The 22,890-nt window shown below is 37.4% G+C and overlaps 1 protein-coding gene across 2 annotated transcripts in view; it reads left to right on the forward strand.

Annotated features, from left to right (window-relative positions):
* LOC144978733 (doublecortin domain-containing protein 1-like) overlaps positions 1–22,890 on the forward strand; it is a 47,410-nt gene that overhangs the window by 21,348 nt on the left and 3,172 nt on the right. Inside the window, exons 24-40 of one of the 2 annotated variants that reach the window (XM_078925164.1) lie at positions 687–827; positions 1,498–1,744; positions 3,679–3,874; positions 4,658–4,810; positions 6,222–6,413; positions 7,580–7,791; positions 9,025–9,095; positions 10,146–10,284; positions 12,291–12,550; positions 13,512–13,692; positions 14,424–14,657; positions 16,119–16,262; positions 17,979–18,217; positions 19,291–19,386; positions 20,846–20,995; positions 21,396–21,581; positions 22,255–22,269. In XM_078925164.1, coding sequence (XP_078781290.1) covers positions 687–827; positions 1,498–1,744; positions 3,679–3,874; positions 4,658–4,810; positions 6,222–6,413; positions 7,580–7,791; positions 9,025–9,095; positions 10,146–10,284; positions 12,291–12,550; positions 13,512–13,692; positions 14,424–14,657; positions 16,119–16,262; positions 17,979–18,217; positions 19,291–19,386; positions 20,846–20,995; positions 21,396–21,581; positions 22,255–22,269 — 2,856 coding nt within the window. The remainder of the gene's footprint in view (positions 1–686; positions 828–1,497; positions 1,745–3,678; positions 3,875–4,657; positions 4,811–6,221; positions 6,414–7,579; positions 7,792–9,024; positions 9,096–10,145; positions 10,285–12,290; positions 12,551–13,511; positions 13,693–14,423; positions 14,658–16,118; positions 16,263–17,978; positions 18,218–19,290; positions 19,387–20,845; positions 20,996–21,395; positions 21,582–22,254; positions 22,270–22,890) is intronic. The other variant, XM_078925165.1, reaches the window with a different exon arrangement.

Raw genomic sequence — 22,890 nt, forward strand, 5'->3', positions numbered from 1 at the left:
ATCAATTAAAAAAAAAAAAAAAAATAACAAAAACCTTTAACTTTGATACAGTGCAATATCCTTTAGATATGTTCAAAGCACTTTATATAGCAACATGCAAGACGAGTAAGACGTGATTTCAATATTTTTTTCTGACTTTGACAACACTGGTACTAGCCATGTACTCATTTAACACCTGAGTTTGGTTAGTAACTCTGAGTTAAAAGCCATTTCCGATGACTCGACTTTTCACCACCCATAGTGGGACTCGATCCTATGGCCTACAAGTCACAAATTAAGTGTAATACCATGAGATCACAAAGCTCCAAGGAACCTTCATTAAATCATTTATACATTTTTCTATAACAATTGTTTATGTGAAGCCAATTTTGAAAAAAATTTCAGTAAATGATGAATTACAAAATTGTTGTTTTTTTAAATTCTTTGTGGATTAATCTAAAAACAAAGCAAGAAAAAAAAAAAGAACTTTTATATAGCGCAATATTCATGAAACATGCTCAAAGTGCTTTACAAAGGGTCCCTGACCAACAGCAACATTTAGCATGTAGAATGAGACATGACACTGGTTAGGGGATATTACAATTTCTTCTGACAGAGACAATGTTGTTAATGGCCAGGTACTCATTTTACACCTAAATACGGTGAGAGAATGTAAGGTTTAAACAATTCTTCATTCACTCTTGCAGATGTTGAAAGAGCCCCCAAAGAAAGAGAACTCAAAGAATAAGAAAAACAAAGGGAGATCACCAATGTATAATGACAACACAGCAGATGACCTTGACCTTGCATCCTATAACCAAGATGTCCGCGCGATGGAACTACAAATGGTGAGTTTATTAGATATTGCAAAATGCTTTTGTACCAAGCTCTGAGCTGTAAAATACAGATAAATTAGAGTAAGAAGCCTTTTCCTAGGACTCAACTTTGCGTTGCCCACAACAGAACTCAAACTGCTGGGATTGTGCCAACTCACAGGCAAAGTATCATACCACTAGTCTTCAAAACCTCAAAGAAATGACAGTTTTATAGACATATGCAACCGTCATGGGACTAAATTTTACAATTTTATATTTCGGCTGGTTTTCCAAAACTCGTTAAGTCAATTTTTATACTTTTTGAGATTTTCTTTCCCTGAGATAAATTGAAACATAAACTTTATTTTAAGTATCAACTGGCACAAGAATTTCCCTAGATTTGTTTGAATTTGAAGTTTAAATATGATAATATGATAAATTGATAGACAGAATGAGAAATTTTAGGGGAAATAATCCTCAATATCTTAAAATGGAAAAAAACGGAATCAGGGAGTTCTCTTTTTGTCACCATCAGAGTTTTTTTGTTTTAAAAAAATGAAAATCAAGACCTCTGATAAGGCAAATGAATGTAACAAGCTGATAATACTCAAAATGCACTAAATTGGTGAAGCAAAGTCACTCCGAGAGGCAAAGTCATCCCAATACTTTTGAAAAAATTGCTATTTCTTTATCCTTTCTCCAGTTCCTCGACCACTGCACATCCGTTCTAGGTCTTCCATTTGCTGCCAGACGTCTCTTCACTGCTAAAGGTGCAGAAGTCTTCACTTTGGCAGATGTGGAAAGAGACCAGATTGTCTACGTCACATGTGGAGAGACATGGCTTGATCCAAAATTGACCCAGAAGGAGCAGAGAAGAAGATTTGAGTTGTCTCGCCTGACCTCTGATGTCAACAAAATTTACCAGTTCTGCGTCCTTAGAGATCCACAGAGTAAGTTGTAATGTAGATTCTTATGCCCTATCACAACGGCACCAAAAGATCCCGTCACGTAGGCATTCCATGAAAGAATATAGATAATCCATTAAACAGGATGTCTGATGTCAACAGGAATTACCCATGTTGTCTGTGAGCAAATTGGGGGTTAAAAATCTTGCCCAAGAAAAAAAAACAAAAGTGCCTGAAGCGGGGCTTGAACCCAGGACCTTCCGGATCATAGTGAATGCCTAAACCACTCGGACACATCGCCCCCTTTAGTGTAAATGAGATGGGTAAAGTTAACCAACTTTAAGTCATAACTCTCTCTCCTTACCAGTCATTTTCAGAATTCTCCCCAAATCTTCACATTCACCCAACAATGTAAATGTTGCTGCTCGAAGCTCGGAGAAACAAATAACAATGTGAAATTGAATGTAAACTTCAATTTAATAAATGGAAACAGATAATGCGGACGTTTCAGGTTTCACATTTATCATCAAACAAGATGAATGAAACATAACAGATGACTGAGATAGTATGTGATAATAATTTGAGCTTTTAAATAGCGCAATATCCATTAAACGTGCTCAAAGTGCTTTACAAGGTGTCCTTACCCAACAGCAACATTTAACATGTAGAACGAGACATGACGCCTGTTAGGCGAAATTGCAATTTTATTGGGGACAGAGACAACACCATTAGCAGCCAGGTACTCATTTTACACCTGAGTACAGTGAGAAAATGTGAGTAAAGAGTCTTTTCAACTATGCGCCAAGCGAGGCTCGAATCCTGGACCTTCGGATCCAAAAGCAAGTGTCATACCACAAGACAACATAGCCGCTTTAATTACATGACAAGAGATCGTTGTGTTGATCTAAAGACTCAAAGCCGAGTCACAACTGTAATAGTGTTTAGTATTTTGTATTTATGTTTGTCTTTGGAAAAAATATGCAAAGAGCTTAAAGTAGAATACACCTTGGTTTTACAATGATTAATCAATTATTTTGAAAAGTTATAAGAGTATAATGTGCGGCTATGTGGTCTAGTGGTATGACACTCGCTTTCGGATCGGAAGGTCCTGGGTTCGAGCCTCGCTCGGCGCATAGTTGAGTCCTTGGAAAAGACTCTTTACTCACATTCTCTCACCGTACTCAGGTGTAAAATGAGTACCTGGTCGTTAACAGCGTTGTCTTTGTCCAAAAAATTGTAATATCGCCGAACAGGCGGCATGTCCCGTCCTATATGTTAAATGTTGCTGTTGACCAGGGACCCCTTGTAAAGCGCTTTGAGCACATTTAGTGGATATTGCGCTATATAAAAGCTCAATTTTTTTTTAAATTTTATATTTTTTTTCTTCCTACCATAGGTATTTATAGCATGATATATTTATCCTGTTATAGAGCCTTATTTTATGTAACGGGCCTCGAGGCACATTCAAGAATTAGGTGCTCTATAAATTATTTTGTTATGTGAGTTCCTTGTCATAAAATGTGGCTCTTTTCAGTTATTTATGATTATCTCTGTTTGCACTATCTAAAGAGTTGCATGTAATTTTTTAACTTTTGAGCTTTTTATATAGTGCAATATCCACTAAACATGCTCAAAGCACTTTACAAAGGGTAATTGACTAACAGCAACACTTAACATGTAGAATGAGAACTAGGCGATATAACTTTTTTTCCCCAACAGAGACAATGCTGTCAGCGGTCAGGTACTCATTTAACACCTGAGTAAGGTGAGAGAATGTGAGTAAAGAGCCTTTTTCAAGGACTCAACTACGCGCCAAGAAGGTTCAAACCCAGGATCTTCCAGTCTGATAACAAGTGTCATACCACAAGACCACATAGCCACAATTTAGTTATTGTCTACAGAAACTGGGATTAACTTTGGCTCCATTGGCCTTATGACTTCTTTGAGGTTTTGTTTATTTTGTGCTTTATATTATCCAGATTTTGTCCTGGAGGTAAATGGACCTCTTGCCTCTAACTCCAAAGTGATCGTCAACCAGAAATGGAGCAAGGACCAGGACGATTCCAACGACAGGGGTGACACGTCCCTGAATCTGCCATTGTCGAATCCAGTTGTAGAGGACCAGGAAAAAGCATCTGAAGCAGCTTCTACTGTAGACCCTCTCACAGGCAAAAGGTTAGTTTGATGCTTTTTATTCTTTTTAAAATTCTCTTCTTTCCCTTTCAGAATAGAGAGAGGGTAATGGGGAAAAACAGGGAGGGGTGGGGGGGGGGGGGGGGGGGCGTGGCTATTGGAGCAAACAGGGCAGGTGAAAAGAATATTAATGGCTTAGATTTATAGAAAGAATACATAATGTTTCAGTCTTTGGCTTTTTTCAAGGGGTGACAAACAATTATTTTCATACATGATAAAAAATTTTGAAAAAAAAAAAATACAATTAATGAAGTATGGTTAAATAGAAGATTCACATTCCTTTTTTTTTTCATTGTTTTGCTGTATATTATTCAATATTTTTGCTCTATAAAATTTGAGTTTCAAGATTTAACTCTTAAAAATATTTACTTTCAAAATTGTGTTTGTGAAAATAAATCTTGCAGTTCTCTTGTCAGCCTTAATCAGTTTTGTACATAAAAATAGGTTATTAACACTGTTAAAATTTACCATATGGCTACCATATATGACTAATCAGATTATGTTATTAATCGAGGTAAAGAACTGAACAGGTGTGTATGAAAGGTGCCAGACAAAGCAAGAATGAAAAATACAAGAAAAAAAGTCCTAAAAAAACAGTCATACACACTTTTTCAGTTCTTTATCTTATACTGGTGCCTTCTACTTAATTTCTTAATTTTATATTTTCAAACAATTTATCCAAGGAATTGTGTATAACTTTGAATGAACCTCAACAATATAGTTTATATTATTTATCTATTTTATGTATTATATTTTACTCTGTAGCACTGCACACGACATTGCTCACCAGAGGGCAGAGGAAAGGCTCAATTCTTTGAAGTGGCCTTGGGAGAGACTGGTCAACGTCAACAACAGCATGGACAATGATGACCCGGAGGCCAAGAAATACACAGACAGGGACATGTACGAGAGATTCAAGTAAGATTATCGTAATGGCTGTGTTTTGTTGTACGGCTATGTGGTCTTGTGGTACGACACTCACTTTCGGATCAGAAGGTCCTGGGTTTGAGCCTCGCTCGGCGCATAGTTGAGTCATTGGAAAAGACTCTTTACTCACATTCTCTCACTGCACTCAGGTGTAAAACGAGTACCTGGCCGTTAACAGTGTTGTCTCTGTCCGAAAAAAATTGTAATAATGCCTAAAAGGCGTCATGTCACGCCCTACATGTTAAATGTTGCTGTTGGCCAGGGTCCCCTTGTAAAGCGCTTTGTGCACATTTAGTGGATATTGCGCTCTATAAAAAGCTCAATTTTTTAATGTTGACACTGAGGACAGATTGTTAATAATTTTATAGAATAATACATAATAACTAGCATTCCCTCCATGCATTGGAGAGGTGCATGGCGAATTTTATAATTTAAGAATTACATGATAATTTGATTGAAAACAGAAAAATAGAATTGTCAAAATGTTATAATATTGAATAATTATGTGAAATTGAATGTAAGCTTCAATTACAAAAACAGATCAAATGAACATTTTGGGTTTCCCCTTTATCAACAAAACAGGATGGATGAAACACTACTGATGAATGAGAAAATGTGGTTGTGACGTAATAAATTGAAGCTTACATTCAATTTCACATTATTATTTATTTCTTCCGAGCTTCGAGCAGCAACATTTACATTAAAATATTGATAGAATGATGTCAGAGTGATAAGACATTCACAATGATATTTTGATACGAAAAAAAAAAGAAAATTGTGCAAAAAATAATGTTACAGTAAAAGAATTTAAAAAGAGATTTTATATGGTGCAATGTTCACTAAACATGCTCAAAGTGCTTTACACAAGGGTCCCTAGCCAACAGCAATATTTAATATGTAGGACAAGACACGACGTCTGTTAGGTGATATTACAATTTTTTAGACTGATAACGCTGTTAATGGCCAGGTACTCATTCAGATCAAGACTCGATTCCAGGACCTTCTGATCCGAAGGCGAGTGTCCATACCACTACACCACTTAGCTGCACAATATAATAACATAATTTATATTGCACTTAAGTCTAATTTTTTTAAAACAACTCCCTGTATAATCATAATAAAGGGAAATTTGTCTTTAGGGTCTATGTTATATCAAATGTGACCCATCGTCTCAAAACGGTATTATGTCGGGATGAACCAGATGCTAAAAGTCAACTGGTTAATATTTTGAATTGTTGGTATTCATCGCACTAAATTGTGATATCAATTCTCCTCAGTAAAACATACAAACTAAATTTCTGGCTATAAATTCAATTTTCAGCATCTGTATCATCCCGACATAATACCGTTTTGAAGCGAGGTGTCTCAAATATGCTTTAATTCAATAAATCTTTCCACACAGACCCCAAACAACATCATCCATGTCGAGAGAGGCCTTACAGAAATTCACCTACGAGGACGGTTTCTTGGCTCTTGTTACGAATCGTACCTTGGTGTTGTCAATGGCCGAGGCAGAGGGAAGGGTTGTGGATGTTGTCCTGGCCAAACGTCGGCCAGATGACATTATGCAGCAGTGGCACATTCGAGAAAATGGGTAAGACTCTTTTACTGCCATTTTTAAAAACAATGGAAAACAACTTCATTATTGTAAACAAAGAGAATAATTTAAAGTCAAATTTAGTGGTGTTACGAAATTTGATTTTTTTCCCCCTTCAGTTTAAGAAACTACATTTACTGTTGCCAATGGAAGCATCTAATGTAATTCAAATTTTCTAATCAAAAGTTGAGGTCACAATAACTCAGTTGGAAGAGCACTTGCTACAATTCCAAAGTTACCGGGATTGAATCCCAGTGAAGTCGAGATATTATTTTGACTCAGCCTTCATCCCAGCAGTGATTAATGTGATAAAAATCACTTTTTGATAGACTTGTTTCCTATCCAAAGGGTAACGAGCAATTGCTGTTGTCTTTTATTTAAAGCTATAGTAACAGGGATAAACTCAACCTCCATGGCTGTTATAGCTATGCAGGGCTACTTTCCCACTGGTCATCCCAGCAGTGATTGATTAGCGTGGTCTGTTAGATCTGATGGAAAGTATAATACTTTTTGATAGACTAGTGTCCTATCCAAAGAGTAACAAGCAATTGCTATTGTCTGTTTAACTCCAGAAAAACAGAGATAAACTCAGGGTCCATGAGCCTTATAGTTCTGAAGGACTACTTTATGATGATTTAGAATTAAATTCACTAAAATCTGGAACAACTACAAAAGACGTCCAACTTCTATGTCATGACACAATGACTGAAGGGCTAGAGCTCAGGTGGTCACTGGTTCGGATAAGTAATAAGTAAGCAAATAAGACTTAAAAGTCAACTTTTACTATCAGGTTTGTCCCTACATAATACTGGATTGGGATAATTAGTAAATAAATAATTGGACAGATATATAGCGCAATATCCAATAAAAATGCTCAAATGCTTTACAAAGTTTCCTTAGATAATGATGACCACTTAACACGTAGGATGAGACGTAATGCCTGTTAGGCAATATTACAATTTGTTTCAGACAGATACAATGCTGTTAACGGCCAGGTACTCTTTGTACACCACCTGAGTATGGTGAAAGAATTTGAGTAAAAAGTCTTTTCCAAGGACTCAACTATGCACAGCTTAGAACAGGACTTGAACTCTGGACCACATAGCTGCATGGTTGGTCACGCATGTCATATGATTCTGTATAATTTTTTTTTTTCTTTACAGGGAAATTCGACCCCGTAGCAATTCCCACCTGGTGCTGACTGTCGGCACGCCCACCACCCTCTCCGATGACCCTTCAACCTTCACCTTGGTAGGATGTCCCGTCAATCTGCAGCTGAGGCAAACCACCATGTTTGGCAAGGCCCACCAGAAATGGTACTACGATGCTGAGTCTGGGTTCATCCACGCCTTTGCTACCGACCTTCCTGATAAGGGTAAGTCACTCTGGTTCAGTTTAATGTCTTTGAAGGCAGAGTCTGTAGGTAGAACAGAATTTTAAAATTAAAAATGTAGCGCAATATCCACTAAATGTGCTCAAAGCGCTTTACAAAGGATCCTGTGTCAACAGCAACATTTAAATGTAGGATGAGACATGATGCCTGTTAGGCGATATTACAATTTTTCGGACAAAGACAACGTTCGTTAACAGCCAGGTACTCATTTTACACCTGAGTACGGTGAGAGAATGTGAGGAAAGAGTCTTTTCCAAGGACTAAACTATGCTCTGAGTGAGGCTCGAAGCCAGAACCTTCAGATCCGAAAGCGAGTGTCATACCACTAGGCCACATAGCCACAGAATGGAAGGGTGCTCAGCAAGCTGTGGCCTGCCAGACGGGTGAGTGTCCGGTAAGGTTTGGCTTGGATTGCCATTTAGTTCATGAATATGAATATCCAGACGGGCTGTCATGCAGCTTGCCTACCAGGATGATCTAGTGACAGTCACCCCAGTTGTATACAGACTTTCCACATGGAGGGAGTGGGACAATCATGCAAATGAAGCCGTTGAAGTTCTGAGAGAAGAACTGCCCTGCAAAACTGAGCTCTCCAGGAATGAATGGGTAACACGGAACAGAGCACTGGCAAAAATTGGTAGAACAGCTGGAAGCATGAAAAAGTGGGGGCTGGCTGAGACTAGCTTATGTACATGTGGATGCCCAGAGCAGACGATGGAGCACATCCTTAGAGAATGCCAGGATGAGCCTAGCTGCACTATGACCTAAGATTCTGCTCCACAGATGCTGTGGAGTAGGGTTGGTGTTGGAGCGACAAGCAACAATGATGATGATGATGATGAAGATGATGATGGTAATGAGTATGCACTTAAGCACCCCCACCATGGGATCCCTTGCCGAAATACAGTTAAATTGCATACAGATAAATTTATACTGAGGTCAGTGACCGGAAACCACTGTCTTATCTCTATTAAATGTTTTATTTAAACTTGTAAAAAAAAAACTTTAGCATTTATGTGGTGCAATATCCACTAAATGTGCCCAAAGTGCTTTAAAAGTGGTCCCTAACAACGGCAACATTGTCATCTAGGATAAGACATGACGACTCTTAGGCGATTTTACTCATTAATTTTAAAAAATTAATTTTATATTTTTTAAACCATGCAAAGAAATTCAGTTTTATTGAGAACTCTGTTTTTTTAATGTCTCCCTCAGAGATAACTGCTGCCAACAAGGCTGATGTTTGTACCTTTGCTATCGCTCAAGCTGCAGACATTGAACAACCGGTAAGAGCATCACTCTTTTAATTAATTTTTTTTCTTGTTTTTATTGTCAAACGCATGTGATCCTTACTCTGGTAATATGTCCAAATGAACTTGATACTGAATTTTTAAGTTGTATATTATAAAAAGTTGAGTCCAAAGTGCTAGATTAGCATTAAAAAAAAAATACAAGAAAAAAAACACCCCAAAATATTAGGCTGGTTTTACATAGTGGAATATCGTCTAAATGTTCTCAAAGCACTTTAAAGAGGTCCTTATCAAACAACACATTGTGGTCTGCTTAAGATAAAAACTCCTGGTGACCAGACAAAAAGTTTATTTTTTTCTGAGGTTTATTCTATCCTAAACTCAAGGGGAACAAACCTTCAGCACACAAACATTTGTTTAATCTCTTTGTTATCCTCCTTTACTTAAATGCGTATCCCCAGAAAGACAGCCCAGCTTCCTGTTAAGCCACAAGATGCCCACTTTGCAGCGGCATGCCTTTGCCGTGAATGAGACAATGGGGAGGGAAGGGCAGGCATGATAGACAAAGGCCTTGACCCCTATTCCCTTTGTCTCTAGTGTGCTATGACAAAGGCACAAAACCAAATGTTCACGTGCGTGTGTGAGTGTACGCATCATGTGTTGACATGTTTCTGGATTCAGTGCACACGCCTTGAATGATATAGCAATATTGTTTTTTGATTGCTCTAAGTGAATGTGTTGTGCAACGATGAGAATAAAAGCTGGGAGATGAGGGTGGGAGGGGGTGGGGATGGGGGGGTTTGGAGGGATGATTGAGGGACTCACTGTCTATCCCAGTCCCAGTCGTGCAGATCCATATTAATGAGTTTATCTTATCCAGACTAGCTCATGGATGGAGTTTATCTTGACCTTTTAAAATTACTAATGGTTTCGAGCAGAACAATGGGGGCCAGTGTCAGAGTTTATTTTAAGCGAGAGTTTATCAGAATGCAGTTTATTTTAAGTGAACATAACATGAAGGATGAGAAATGACACCTGTTACGATGTTACCATTTAATTATTTTATTTTTTTTAAATTCTCTCAAGGGTTACACTGTTGAGTTCCCATCCAAAGACGGCCCAGTAGAACACAGCTTGTGCATGTCCTGTGCCAGGTCGATGCGTGGCCGGTACAAAGTACAAAAACTGCCACCCAACTCACATTTCCACTGTGCTATGGGTGATGGTGAGTAGAATTGAATCATTTAACCCTCTCGTGTTCAGATTCTTTTTGGGGGAGTAGATAATGAGTTCCCTATATGGCCATGTCAATCATGTAGACATCCTTTGATGATATAAGCCTACTCTTTGATATCTGTAGTCGCCTTTTCGTTTTCTACGGTCACTCATGGCTAAACTCCGCCCAGAAACGATTTCATAGGTCCATCCATCACCAAATTTCAAACTTTTGTTCTCGTGAGTTCATAAGTTTTTTGACCGAAGAACGATTGGCTACTGAGCATCTTGACCCTTCAACGATTGGTCGTTCTGGCAGCTCACGTGTCTACAGCCGTCAACAATGAATTGAATCATCGTCGATGCAGTGGAAGACGGCCATGGAATAGTTGCGTCACATCGCCACGTTGTTGAATAAATTATCCAGGCATGGTCGATAGGTAAAAAAGCCAAATTATGTTCTAGTTACATTTGAAACAAACAAAGTATATTACTGATCTCGTCTCATTGAGATATAAAGAATGATATAAAAATCAAGAAAATCGGCCGATAAATAAAAAAGTTGCTAAAAAAAGCTAAAATAAACAAAAGCAATTTTTAAAATCAAATTTATTCGTAAAACAGTTGGTTTTCAACCGATTTTTATGAAACAAAGACCAATGTACTTCTTTTTTCAAGCTGATTTCAGCAATGTGACTTTCAAATTCCTCAGAATTATATTTTTTACTTTTAGATTTTAGCTTTTAGGCCTACTCCATAAGGTGTTATATTCCTTGCATAACAATAGCGTAATACATCGACGGGGAGAAGCGTCTTTGTTTCGGCCAGCTGGATAGATAGCCTGTGATTGGTCGAAGACTTTGAGATGCTTGATTCACAATTCTACACGAACGGACCCCGGCGGTCTATCAAAGAGGTGTAACAAATTTATTTACCGACTATTTTTCTTGGTGCTAAAATTACAAAGTAATAATTTCGCATCAGAAAAAATAACTCTGAAGTTCCTATCTCTTTATTACAATAAAATTGATACCTCGAATGACAAAATCGACCCACAAATAAGGGAGTTATAAATTATTCATAATATTTTTAAAAGTTTACAATAATGGTCTTCAAAGTCATTTTTCATCACCAAAGTCGTAATTTTTTACCGATTTTTACCAAACAAAGTGCAATATCAATGATTTTCACCCGCAAATAAAATAGGATTTAAATCGCAATTTCTGAAACGTATTTTCTTTTCTGTCGGCAAATTTATAAAAATCAAAGCTGAAAACACCCTGCGGCAGTGACAGGGCCTGTCATTTCCTTCACAACGATTGGATTTTACTTACTGAGGCCAGTCTTGACTACCCCGCCCATGAATATTATGCTGTTGTCGGTTTTTGTCGGGTTGAATCTTAAAGAGTTAACCTAAGAATTGTTATCAATTTCATAAACCAGTTTTGTTGTCGTCCTTGTCATTATATCGTTATTAAAATCGACACAAAATTTGCTTATAACAATAATAATAATAATAATATATAATAATAATAATAATAATAATAATAATAATAATAATAATAATAATAATAATAATAATAATAGTAATAATAATAATAATAATAATAATAATAATGATAATAATAATAATAATAATAATATTAATATCCACTATCATCATCCTCTTTTTTACCCTCCTTGATTTTATTATTAATGTTGTCATCCTACCTTCCCATTTCCTCCCTCCTTCCCCTGTCCTTCTCCCATCTTCTCTTCCTCTCTATCACTTTCCTCATTCCCTTCCCCTTCTACCCCTCCTCTTCGTCATCATCACCATCATCATCATCATCATCATCATCATTATCATCATCATCATCATTATCATCATTATTGTTTATTATTATTTATTATTATTATTATTTATTATTATTATTATTATTATTATTATTATTATTATCATTATCATCATTATTATTATTATTATTTTAGTATCACAATTTCTAATTATTTTAATTACAAACTCAATTACCACAGCTAAAAAACTAAAGATACGTCAAGTTGGAAGTTTTGCTGTCCTCAACAACAAAGTGGATCTGTCCACATATGAGGCCGAAATCTCTCTGCGTTACTGGCAGGATGTTCTTGAAGTTCTCCGCAGACAGACTAGCGTTCAGACCATATCCAAGGAAATCAACGCTGCTAAAACAGTGCGCACAGTGAAGATCATGGCATACAAGAACGGTGAAGGACGTCTCAGGAAAGGAGAGATTGTCTGTGGGTCTAGTATTCAAGGCGTAAGGAAATTGGATTAAATATCTTATCTTCTTATCTTATCTTATTAAAGGCTGGATATAGGAATTATCCTTTAAATGACTTATACAATAGTTTATAACTACAAAATCTCAGATAGCTTGTATTTTATCATTCACAGACAGTTTTACACAACTTTACCACCTACAGAAAAATCATCACATTTGTTAGGACATAATGAACGTTTTTCTTGCTCAGATTTATGTAGCAGATCACAAATTTGAAGAATAATCTTTGTTAAATTTATATGAACTGAATGTTGTCTTATAGAGCATTTTTTGCAAACAAAATGATGGTTAGCATGCTTTTGGCATGACATTTTAGGAAATATTGAACATGGACTTTAAGGAGAGAGTTAAAGGCTGAATATAGGAATTATCCCTTAAATGCCTTATACAATAGTCTATAATTACAAAATCTCAGATTGTATTTTATCATCCACTGACAGTTTTACACAACTTTGAATGTAAGGAAAAATATATGGTGGAAGTCAATAAACAAACAATTTAGCTGACATCAAATAAAAGGTTTAATTACAAAATTGAGGATGAAAAGAGAAATTGAGAGAGCTGTCTTTTGTGTAAAGGTCATTCAGTCTCTAACTGGTTGGCAAAGCGGAATTTTATTTGTTTTTCATGTTAAAAATTTGTGTATTGTTGTGTTGACGAAGGGTTTGTACCCGAAACGTCCATTGTCTGTATTGTTCCCATATAAAGCCTCTCCATTTTCACTCTTTCATTAGTAAGGTGTGATGACACAAATGTATATTTGTATTATTTTTTAACAGCTTCTGAGTCAATGTAATCACAGACTGGGCATGAACAACGCAAGGACTAGTTACATACACACTTCCAAGGAGTTTTGTACTGGAAGCGTAGAAGGTGTGACGTGTCACGACTTCTCTGCCCTATTAAAAATATATATTTGTATTATTTTTTTTCACAGCTTCTGAGTCAATGTAACCACAGACTGAGCATGAACAACGCACCACGTCGGATTTATTTAGAGGACGGCTCCCTGGTCTTGGACATCGACGAGCTGGTGGACCACGCCATAGAGAACTGTAAGATTGAGATGGTCAACATGCTGGCCCTGAACAAAGACAAGTCAGCCCAGTTGGATGCTGGTAGGTTCTCTTTTCTTTCTCAGTGTATTGTAATGAAGGGGGGGGGGGGGCGATAGCTCAGTTGGTAGAGCACTCGCTTCACATGCAAAAGGAACAAGATCGATCCCGGGTGCAGTCGAGATTTTTTCAGACCCCCCCTGTCCTCCCAGCTATGAGTGGGTAGCTGAGTCTGTTAGCTTTAGTGGAAAGTACTTTGCGATAGATTAGAGTCCTATCCAAAGGATATCAAGCAATTGTTATTCACGCTATAGAAACCAGGATAAACTCCGGCTCCATGGGCCTAATGGTTCTGAAGGAATATTGTAATGAATTTGACGATTTTCCTGTAGTTGGTAAGGAGAGGGTTAAGTTCATCTTATTTAATCCTGCGGCTATGTGGTCTAGTGGTATGACGCTTTCGGATCAGAAGGTCCTGAGTTCGAGCCTCGCTCGGCGCATAGTTGAGTCCTTGGAAAAGGCTCTTTACTCACATTCTCTCACCGTACTCAGGTGTAAAATGAGTACCTTGCCGTTAACAGCGTTGTCTTTGTCCGAAAAATTGTAATATCGCCTAACAGGCGTCATGTCCCTTCCTACATGTTAAATGTTGCTGTTGACCAGGGACCCATTCTAAAGCGCTATGAACACATTTTAGTGGATATTGGGCTATAAAAAGCTCAAATTTTTACTTCATCCTATACTCCATTTTTGATTTTGAGTCAGGATGACAGTCATTCTATTGATATTTTCAGGAGACAATCAATCGTTGGAAGAAAGAGATGACGAGGACGAGGCAGCCAAATTGAAACGTCTTCAATCCGCAGCGAATGTGGAGATAGCAACCCGGTTGAAGAGATCAGCAGCCCTCATGACCTTGAATGAGGAGGAGGGCGAGAGAGGAGTTCAGAGAGGAAGGGGAGTTGAGGAGGGTGAGGAAGAGGAGGAAGATTCATCTCAGCAACTGGAGGAGAACTCGGATCAAAGAGGTTGGTATACTGAGAGGGCGAATATGTTCGTCTTTCTGGAATTTAGTAATGCATTTATGTCTTTATTGTTTTTTTGTTGTTGACTGAAGAAGGGTTTTGAGCCCAAAACGTTCCTTGGTGGGTATTTTGTTCTTTTTTTTGAAGCTTTTATATTCATTTTTGTTTATTACTTTTTACAGTCCACAGCTTCTAGCAGCCTAGTATCACCTTCATGTTCTAACATTCTCACAGAATCCATCACTACCTAGCGGGTGGTTGGATGGGAGCATCACCCTTGAATCATATACCTATGATGTTCGCATGGGTGTACGATCCGATAGTGGCGGGTGGTTGGATGGGAGCATCACCCTTGAATCATATACCTATGATGTTCGCATGGGTGTACGATCCGATAGTGGCGGGTGGTTGGATGGGAGCATCACCCTTGAATCATATACCTATGATGTTCGCATAGGTGTACGATCCGATAGTGATGTCGTTTCTTCTTCTCTTTACTAGCCTATCCTGCTTCTTTGGTTTGTGATTGTATTTTTGACAGGGGATATTTTTTTTTCTGTAAATCTTCTGCCTGTTTGTTCTTGGTTATTTATAATTTAGCTTATGACATCTTTAGGTTATGATTTTGATTTACATTTGTACTATTTTTGTTAGATTGCTTGTTTTTTTGTTTCAGCGGTCTCTCATATAACCTCAATTGTGTTGGAAGAGACCTAAAGCAACAAACAAACAAAAAAAACATCACTACCTATAATCAGGCACTCACTCAGATTTTATTCAAATGGGATAACCTAGGTTAAAACTTTAGAGCTGGATTTTTTAAATCATTGCCACCCATACATTCATCCGAACCTGCTCATTATTGCTTGACTTCATTACAACACTAGACACTGTTTGGCCAATGATGCTAGAAATACAATATCAATCTTATCTTATCAGACATTTGTCACCCATACAGTTGTCCGAACCTGCTCAATGTTGCTTGACTTCATTCCAACACTAGACACTGCTTGGCCAATGATGCCAATCTTATCTCATCAGACATTTGTCACCCATACAGTTGTCAGAACCTGCTCAATGTTGCTTGACTTCATTCCAACACTAGACACTGCTTGGCCAATGATGCCAATCTTATCTCATCAGACAGTGAACCATAGTTCATAATAGTAATAATAATAATAATAATAATAATAATAATAATAATAATAATAATAATAATAATAATAATAATAATAATAATAATAATAATAATAATAATATATACTTTATTCTTTTAAAAAAATGGAAATTCGTTTACAGACGTGGCATGCATGAAAATGTATAAACACAAAGTTGAGAATCTATGGCGACAATGTATACATTTATATATATGCAAATGCACAAAAATGTAAAAAATACACAACCAAGAACCAATAGCAACACTCTATATATTAATTTGAAATTTCAAAATTTTACTTATTTCAGATGTGGATAATGCAGAGGCCATGAAAATCCGACGCGAGCGGGATGAACTGTTGAGGAACATTCGTTTGCCGTCGTTAGACATTATTCTCAGAGCTCCAATTGAAGTGTGGGTTTCCAGTGGGAAGGCTTTTGTCCCACCTGAAGGTATGAGGTTGCAACGCTTTTTTTATACATTAGACTGTTGCGACTTGATTTTAGATATCATTATCATCGTCATCATCATCATCATCATCATCATCATCATCATCATCATCATCATCATCATCATCGCCATCATCATCATCATCATCATCATCGCCATCATCATCATCATCATCGCCATCATCATCATCATCATCATCATCATCATCATCATCCTCATAATAATCACCACCATCATCATCAAAATCATCTATCTTCATCACTATCATGATGATCATCCTTATCATTTCACTACCACTAAGTCAAAATATTGTAATTTGGTTGTTGCCCTTGAAAATCATTTATAATGAGAGCTCAGGAATGACGAAAATTAATACTTGGACCCAGGATTCTCGTTGCAACCAAACTCATCCACTGTATTTATATCAGGATCAAGCAGATGCTTACAAGTGATTTTCAAGTTAAATTGCCAGTAAAGTGAAATTTTACGCTTCATCACTTGAAAATACAATATTATGTGACCCATCATCACAAAACAGTGTTATGTTGCAGTGACCTAGATGGTGAAAGTGTGGCTATGCGCTATTGTGATATGAAACTCACATGTGGATTGGAAGGTTTAGGGTTTGAGTTCTGCTATGAGCAGCACATAGTTCAGTTCCTGGAAAAGGCTCTTTACTCACTTTCCCTCACTGAACTCAGGTGTAAAATGAGTACCTGGCCATTAACAGTGTTGTTTCTGTCGGGGAAAAAAAAAATTTGTCGTTTTGCCTAATAGGTGTCATGTCTCGTCCTACATGTTAAGTGTTGCTGTTGGTCAGGGACCCCTTGTAAAGTGCTCTGATCACATTCAGTGGATATTGAACTATATATAGATAGAATGAAGATGACGTTACTCAGGTCTTTGTTATTGCTTTTTGCCATCCGCTTTTATGATAATTCTCACTAAACTGTATTATCCAGACTATAAAAGTTCGTGGTTACACATAGTTTTGTGTGTTCGTCTGCTATACATCTGGATGGCAATGTTGTGAGCTTCTTAGCCAAGCGCATACTATCTATATATAAATAAATATATGTATATAAATAAATACACAAGCTTATTTTATTTTTGTTATTTAAAGTTGAATTCACAGCCAAAATGTGACCTATCTGAATTTCTCAATTCTGGTCATTTTAACTTTGAATTTATTTTCTCTCTGGCATATGTTTGAATCCGCCATAATTTCAGTAAAAGGCAGTAAATCACATACATCACATATTATATACACTTAACAAACCCAAGTTTCATGCTTATGACCATGCATTCAGTCTTTAACATCTAAACCCTGACTTACTTTGACTCATGCCTCTTGGCTCCTGGCGGAGCAAAGAGCCTCAACAGCACTCTTCCATCTTCTTCTGTCCTTGGCACAGACCTTTGCCTCACTCCAGGTAAGATTGGAGACGCTCAAATCTCAGCGAAGGCCTCTCCTTCAAGTTTGTTTTGGACGACCCCATTTCCTCTTGCCCTGTGGGTTCCATTCAAGAGCCTGCTTGGTTATATTACAGGGCTCTTTCCGCAGGGTATGGCCAACTCATCGCCACTTTCTGTGTCTGACCTGGACATCCATTTGTTCTTGGTTTGTTCTTGTCCAAACATCTAAACCACTCCAATATAATATCGTGCTGAGGCAGTAACTCACAAATATGATCTTTTATTTTTTTATATCAACTCAGTGGTAGAGTCCAAGGAAGACAACCGTCGCAAGAGACGTCAGTTCCGTGCCCAAGTGTGTCTCGCCCTTGACATCGAGAAACACGTCTTGAGACAGATGAAGGGGAGGCGACTGGACAAAATGCAGCCCGGAACGTACAAGTCCACGTTGAGCAGCAAACAGCCCGTGATTGTGGAGAAAAGCTGGCAAGAACCCACAGTGGAGGAGAGAGACAAACACCACTCCGTTCACAAATTACAGGTAAGCGTTGATTTTTTTAAAAATACGAATTCGAATAATATATCTTTTTTCTTTTATTTTATTTATTTTTGTGTGCATTGTTTTGGGTGGCTTTGTGGACTTTAAAAAAAAAAAGGAGCTTTTATAGAGCACAATATCTACTAAACGTGCTCAAGGCACTTTACAAGGGGTCCTTAGCCAACAGCAACACTTAAATGTAGGACGTGACATGACGCCTGCTAGGCGATATTACAATTTTTTCGGACAGAGACAACGCTGTAAACAGCGAGGTACTCATTTTACACCTGAGTATGGTGAGAGAATGTGAGAAAAGGTTCTTTTCCAAGGACTCAACTATGCGCCGAGCGAGGCTCAAACCCAGGACCTTCCTATCCGAAAGTGAGTGTCATACCACAAGACCACATAGCCGCACAAGGACTTGGACTTGTGGTATGAGTCCCATATGTACGTGTTGTGGCAAAGATCTCGAGACAGCAGAGCGTCTAGTTGAGCATTGTGTTGTGACAAAGCTTCCAGGCAGTTTCATGACTGTACACAAATGCAGCGAGGAAATTGCAGCCTTGATAGATCATCATAGCATAGTAATGTGATGCCATTAGAGACTGCTGTGCTATGATACTCGCCTGTGAACTGGTAAGTCTTGGGTTTGAGTCCTGCTGTGAGTGGTGCAAAGTGGAGTCCTTGGATTAGGCTCTTTACTTGTATTCTTTCACTGTACTAAGGTGTAAAATGAGTACCTGACTGATAACAGCGTTATCTCTGTCGTAAAATTTGTTTTGTCACCTTACAGGCATCATGTCTCGTCCTACATATTAAGTGTTTCTGTTGACTTTGGAATCTTTGCAAAGTGATTTGAGCATGTATAGTGGATGTTATGCTAAATAAATGCCCAAGTTGTTTTGTTTTGTTTTTATTGTTCTTTTCCTCTATGATCAGATCGTGATCGTGATCAGAAACAAAAAGAAATATTTATTGGTTCTACCATCCTTCAGTTAAACCTGCTTGTTGTAAGTAATGTTCAATTTTTTTTGGAAATATGACCATACTCATCTTTAAAAACCATCCCTTTTCAGACGCATCTGGGTGAAATCAGACTAAACCAACACGACAATGGCACAGGGTTTACAGGCATCAATCTAGATGGAAAGTTGTACGAGCAACCTAACATGGTTTGTTGGATTTTTATTTTCCTTTAAAAATGTCTTTATTTTGTACTGGTATGTGGTCTAGTAGTATGGCACTCTCCTTCAGACTAAAAGGTCCTGGTCTTGAGTCCCGCTCTGAGCTAAGCTTGTTTGAGTACTTGGAAAAGGCTCTTTACTCACATTCAATCACCGTATTCAGGTATAAAATGAGTACCTGGCTGTTAATTGCATTGCCTCTGTCTGAAAAAAATTGTAATATCACCTAACAAGCGTCATGTCTCGTCTTTGTCTTACATTTGTTAAGTGTTGTTGTTTCTGGAGGGACCAAAATTTCCCCAGGCGTGGAAGATTGATTTTATGGGATGGATTTTTTCTTGTTTTTTTTTTCTTTCTTGCTTTGTCTGTCACTGTGTCATACATACTTTATACACACTTTTTTTCAGTTTCAGACCCAGTAAAGACGAATTTTAATTTATATCTTGTTGTAGTTCTGTTGGGTTTTTTTGTTGTTGACCGAAGACTTGCACCAGCCTGAAACTTTTTATATATATGGTTTTGTTGTTTACACAGACTACCACTGATGAATAGAAAATTGTGAGCCTTAGAATAATTAAAGAGACATTAAAACCTATATTTATCTGTGTCGTATTTTTATAATTTAATAAATGATTAATAATAAATAATAATATGTGGTTTTTATATAGCGTCTTACCCCGTTTGCGATGGCTTGGTCACGTACACAGGATGGACGATGGACGCATACCCAAAGACATCATGTACGGTGAACTAGCTTCTGGACGGCGACCAACTGGCCGTCCAGCTCTGCGCTTCTATGATGTCTGCAAACGAGACATGAAATTGACAGGCGTCGACTCAAACACATTTGAGTCGCCTGCTGACGACCGCAGCGGCTGGAGATATGCGGTGATGGAGGGAGTGAAGAGGGGTGAGGAGAGGATAAAAAAGAAGTTTGAGGAGAAGAGAGCATGGAGGAAAGAGAGGCAGCAGATCCAAATACCAAACACACAGTCAAACTACGTGTGCAACAACTGCGGTAGAGACTGCCATCCAAGGATTGGTCTGCTGAGTCACACCCGTCGTTGCTCTCAAAAGACTGATGAGACTAAAAGCCATACAGGACGCAAACCATCGTCTCTTGAGACAGAAAGATGCCTACCTACCTACCTTATCCTGTATATCAACAAGCTCAAAGCGTTAAACAGTAACGTGGCTACTTTCACTCAAACATACAACCACTCAAACATGCAATATGAAACAAAGCAATATAATTCTACAGTGCTACATATTAAAAAGAAACGTTTTAAGATGTTTTTTAAAGAAATCTACATCATTACAATACATAAAATGAAGTACTGATTGTTTAACAGTCATACTGCTTTGTGTTTTTGAGGTATCTTTGATTGAAGATGAAGTGTGTCGGTTTTCTGTTAATTATTTACCGTTGTTTTTCTATGATATTCAGAAACGCATAATGGTTTATCCCAATGGGGAATGTATGGAGAAGTCTGTGTACATTTGGGGTGAAAGCATCGATGAACTTTTGGAAAATGCCACATCGAAGTTGGGCCTGTGGAAAAATGCAAGAATACTTTACAACCTCAGCGGGAAAAGGGTAAGAATATTATTATTTTTGCATTCTCAAATTATTAAATTCGTTTTATAAAAGCCCAAGTTTTAATGATTTAAATCAACGATTGAGGACTTTGATGATATTAAGAGGCATCTTCAAATTAGTAGGTCCCTGGTTCAAGTCTGCTCAGGGTGATGCACACTTGAGTCCTTGGAAAAGGCTCTTTACTCACATTCTCTCATTACACCCAGCTTGAAATGAATACCTGACCAGTATCAGCACTGCCTCTGTCAAAAGAAAAATTGTAATAACGCCTCAGAGGCATCATGTCTCGTTCTGTATTTTAAGTGTTGCTATTGGCTTGGACCCCGCTTTTGAGCACTTTATGTGGATGCTGCGTTATATAAAAGCTCAAGTTTTAATTATTAATTTTCATCAACAGATTGAGGACTTTGACGATATTCAGAGGGACCAGCTGCTCTGCGTCTCCACAGGAAAGTCCTTCTTACAACCTTCTAATGAAAAAGTGAACATTGAGGTCAAGGCCAACTGGGGTAGAGCTAGGAAGAAGTACGGAAACAAAGCTACAGATGTTGTAGTGGATGTACAGAAGAACCCACAAGTTAATGTAAGTAAACAAGAAAATAATCGTATGTTTTAAAAAAAAAACTAAGTTTATAATGTACAACTTGACTTTCTACTCAAGCAGTCTAGGCCTACAGCTGACTGAACGTGAACGCCACAATAAAACTAAAACTAAAACTCATCAATCTAATCAGTGTACCGTAAGTGTAAATGGTAAGAGGGAAACCCCCTTTTGTCAGGGGAGGTAACTGAGTAATATAACCCTGATACCTGGAGTCAGGTTTAGTTATTTCCCTTGTTTGGAGACAAATCGAATTCTGATAAATAGAAGTCATTTGCTTTTCCCACCCAATTCGAATTATCAGGACTGCACTGTAATAAAAGAAAAAAATATTAAACATAAAAGGACAAAGATGAAGAAACGAGGGCCTGATCTATGTTGTACATTTTTATTTTGCTATTGAAAATATGGAAGTGAAAGATTTAGGACACATATTTCTTGAGTAAGATTCTGTTACAATAGGCAATTACAATTTATGATGGTAGCAGTGACGATGTTGGTGTTAGTGGTCGTGACGTGTTTTTGATGATAGTTGTAATGACGATGTTGGTAGTTATATTAACTGTGGATTTGAAAAGTAAGATATAAATATAAATCATACAAATTCATTTTGAAGCTCATTATTATCTTTATTGGCGTTGAATTATTTGGTCAGGTACCTAAAGTTGAGGTATAGTATTCATGATTTTGGACTTTTTTCTGCACATATTTCCGTCTCCTCTTCTCTTTTTTTTTTTTTTCTCCTAATGTGCTTCAACACCCTCTTCTTACTGGGTTCTATTCGGTTTTTGATTTTGTGACATGTCAGATGGTGATGGAGTGAATAAATGATGAGGGTTATGTCACCAACGTTATGATAATATTAAAAATAATGATGATGATGGTGATAATAATGATGATAATGGTGGTGGCATTGATGATGGCAATGATGATGTTGATGATGATGATGATGATGATGATGATGATGACGATGATAATATCAATGATTATAGTAATGATAACTATTCTACCCCTCACCCTAAAATAGTATGGCTTAATGATATCAAGTTTACAATAATAATTTGTGACATCAGATTATCAGGTGTTAAATTTCACAAAAATTAGATTTAAAAAAAAAAAGAAGTATCGTTTAAGTATTTTTGTAAATGTCTTTTTTTTCAAAGATAATAAAATCAGAATCGATTGAGGGGTAGAATAAAAGATTTCTTTCACTTTTGTGTTTTGGCATTTTGATTTTGTTCCCAACGCGTACTCACAAGCTCATGGAGCGGTTAGGAATACGTCCAGAATT

Source organism: Berghia stephanieae, chromosome 8, assembly GCF_034508935.2.
Source record: "Berghia stephanieae isolate SIO BIC M18660-M18661 chromosome 8, UCSD_Bste_1.3, whole genome shotgun sequence".
NCBI lineage: Eukaryota > Metazoa > Mollusca > Gastropoda > Nudibranchia > Aeolidiidae > Berghia > Berghia stephanieae.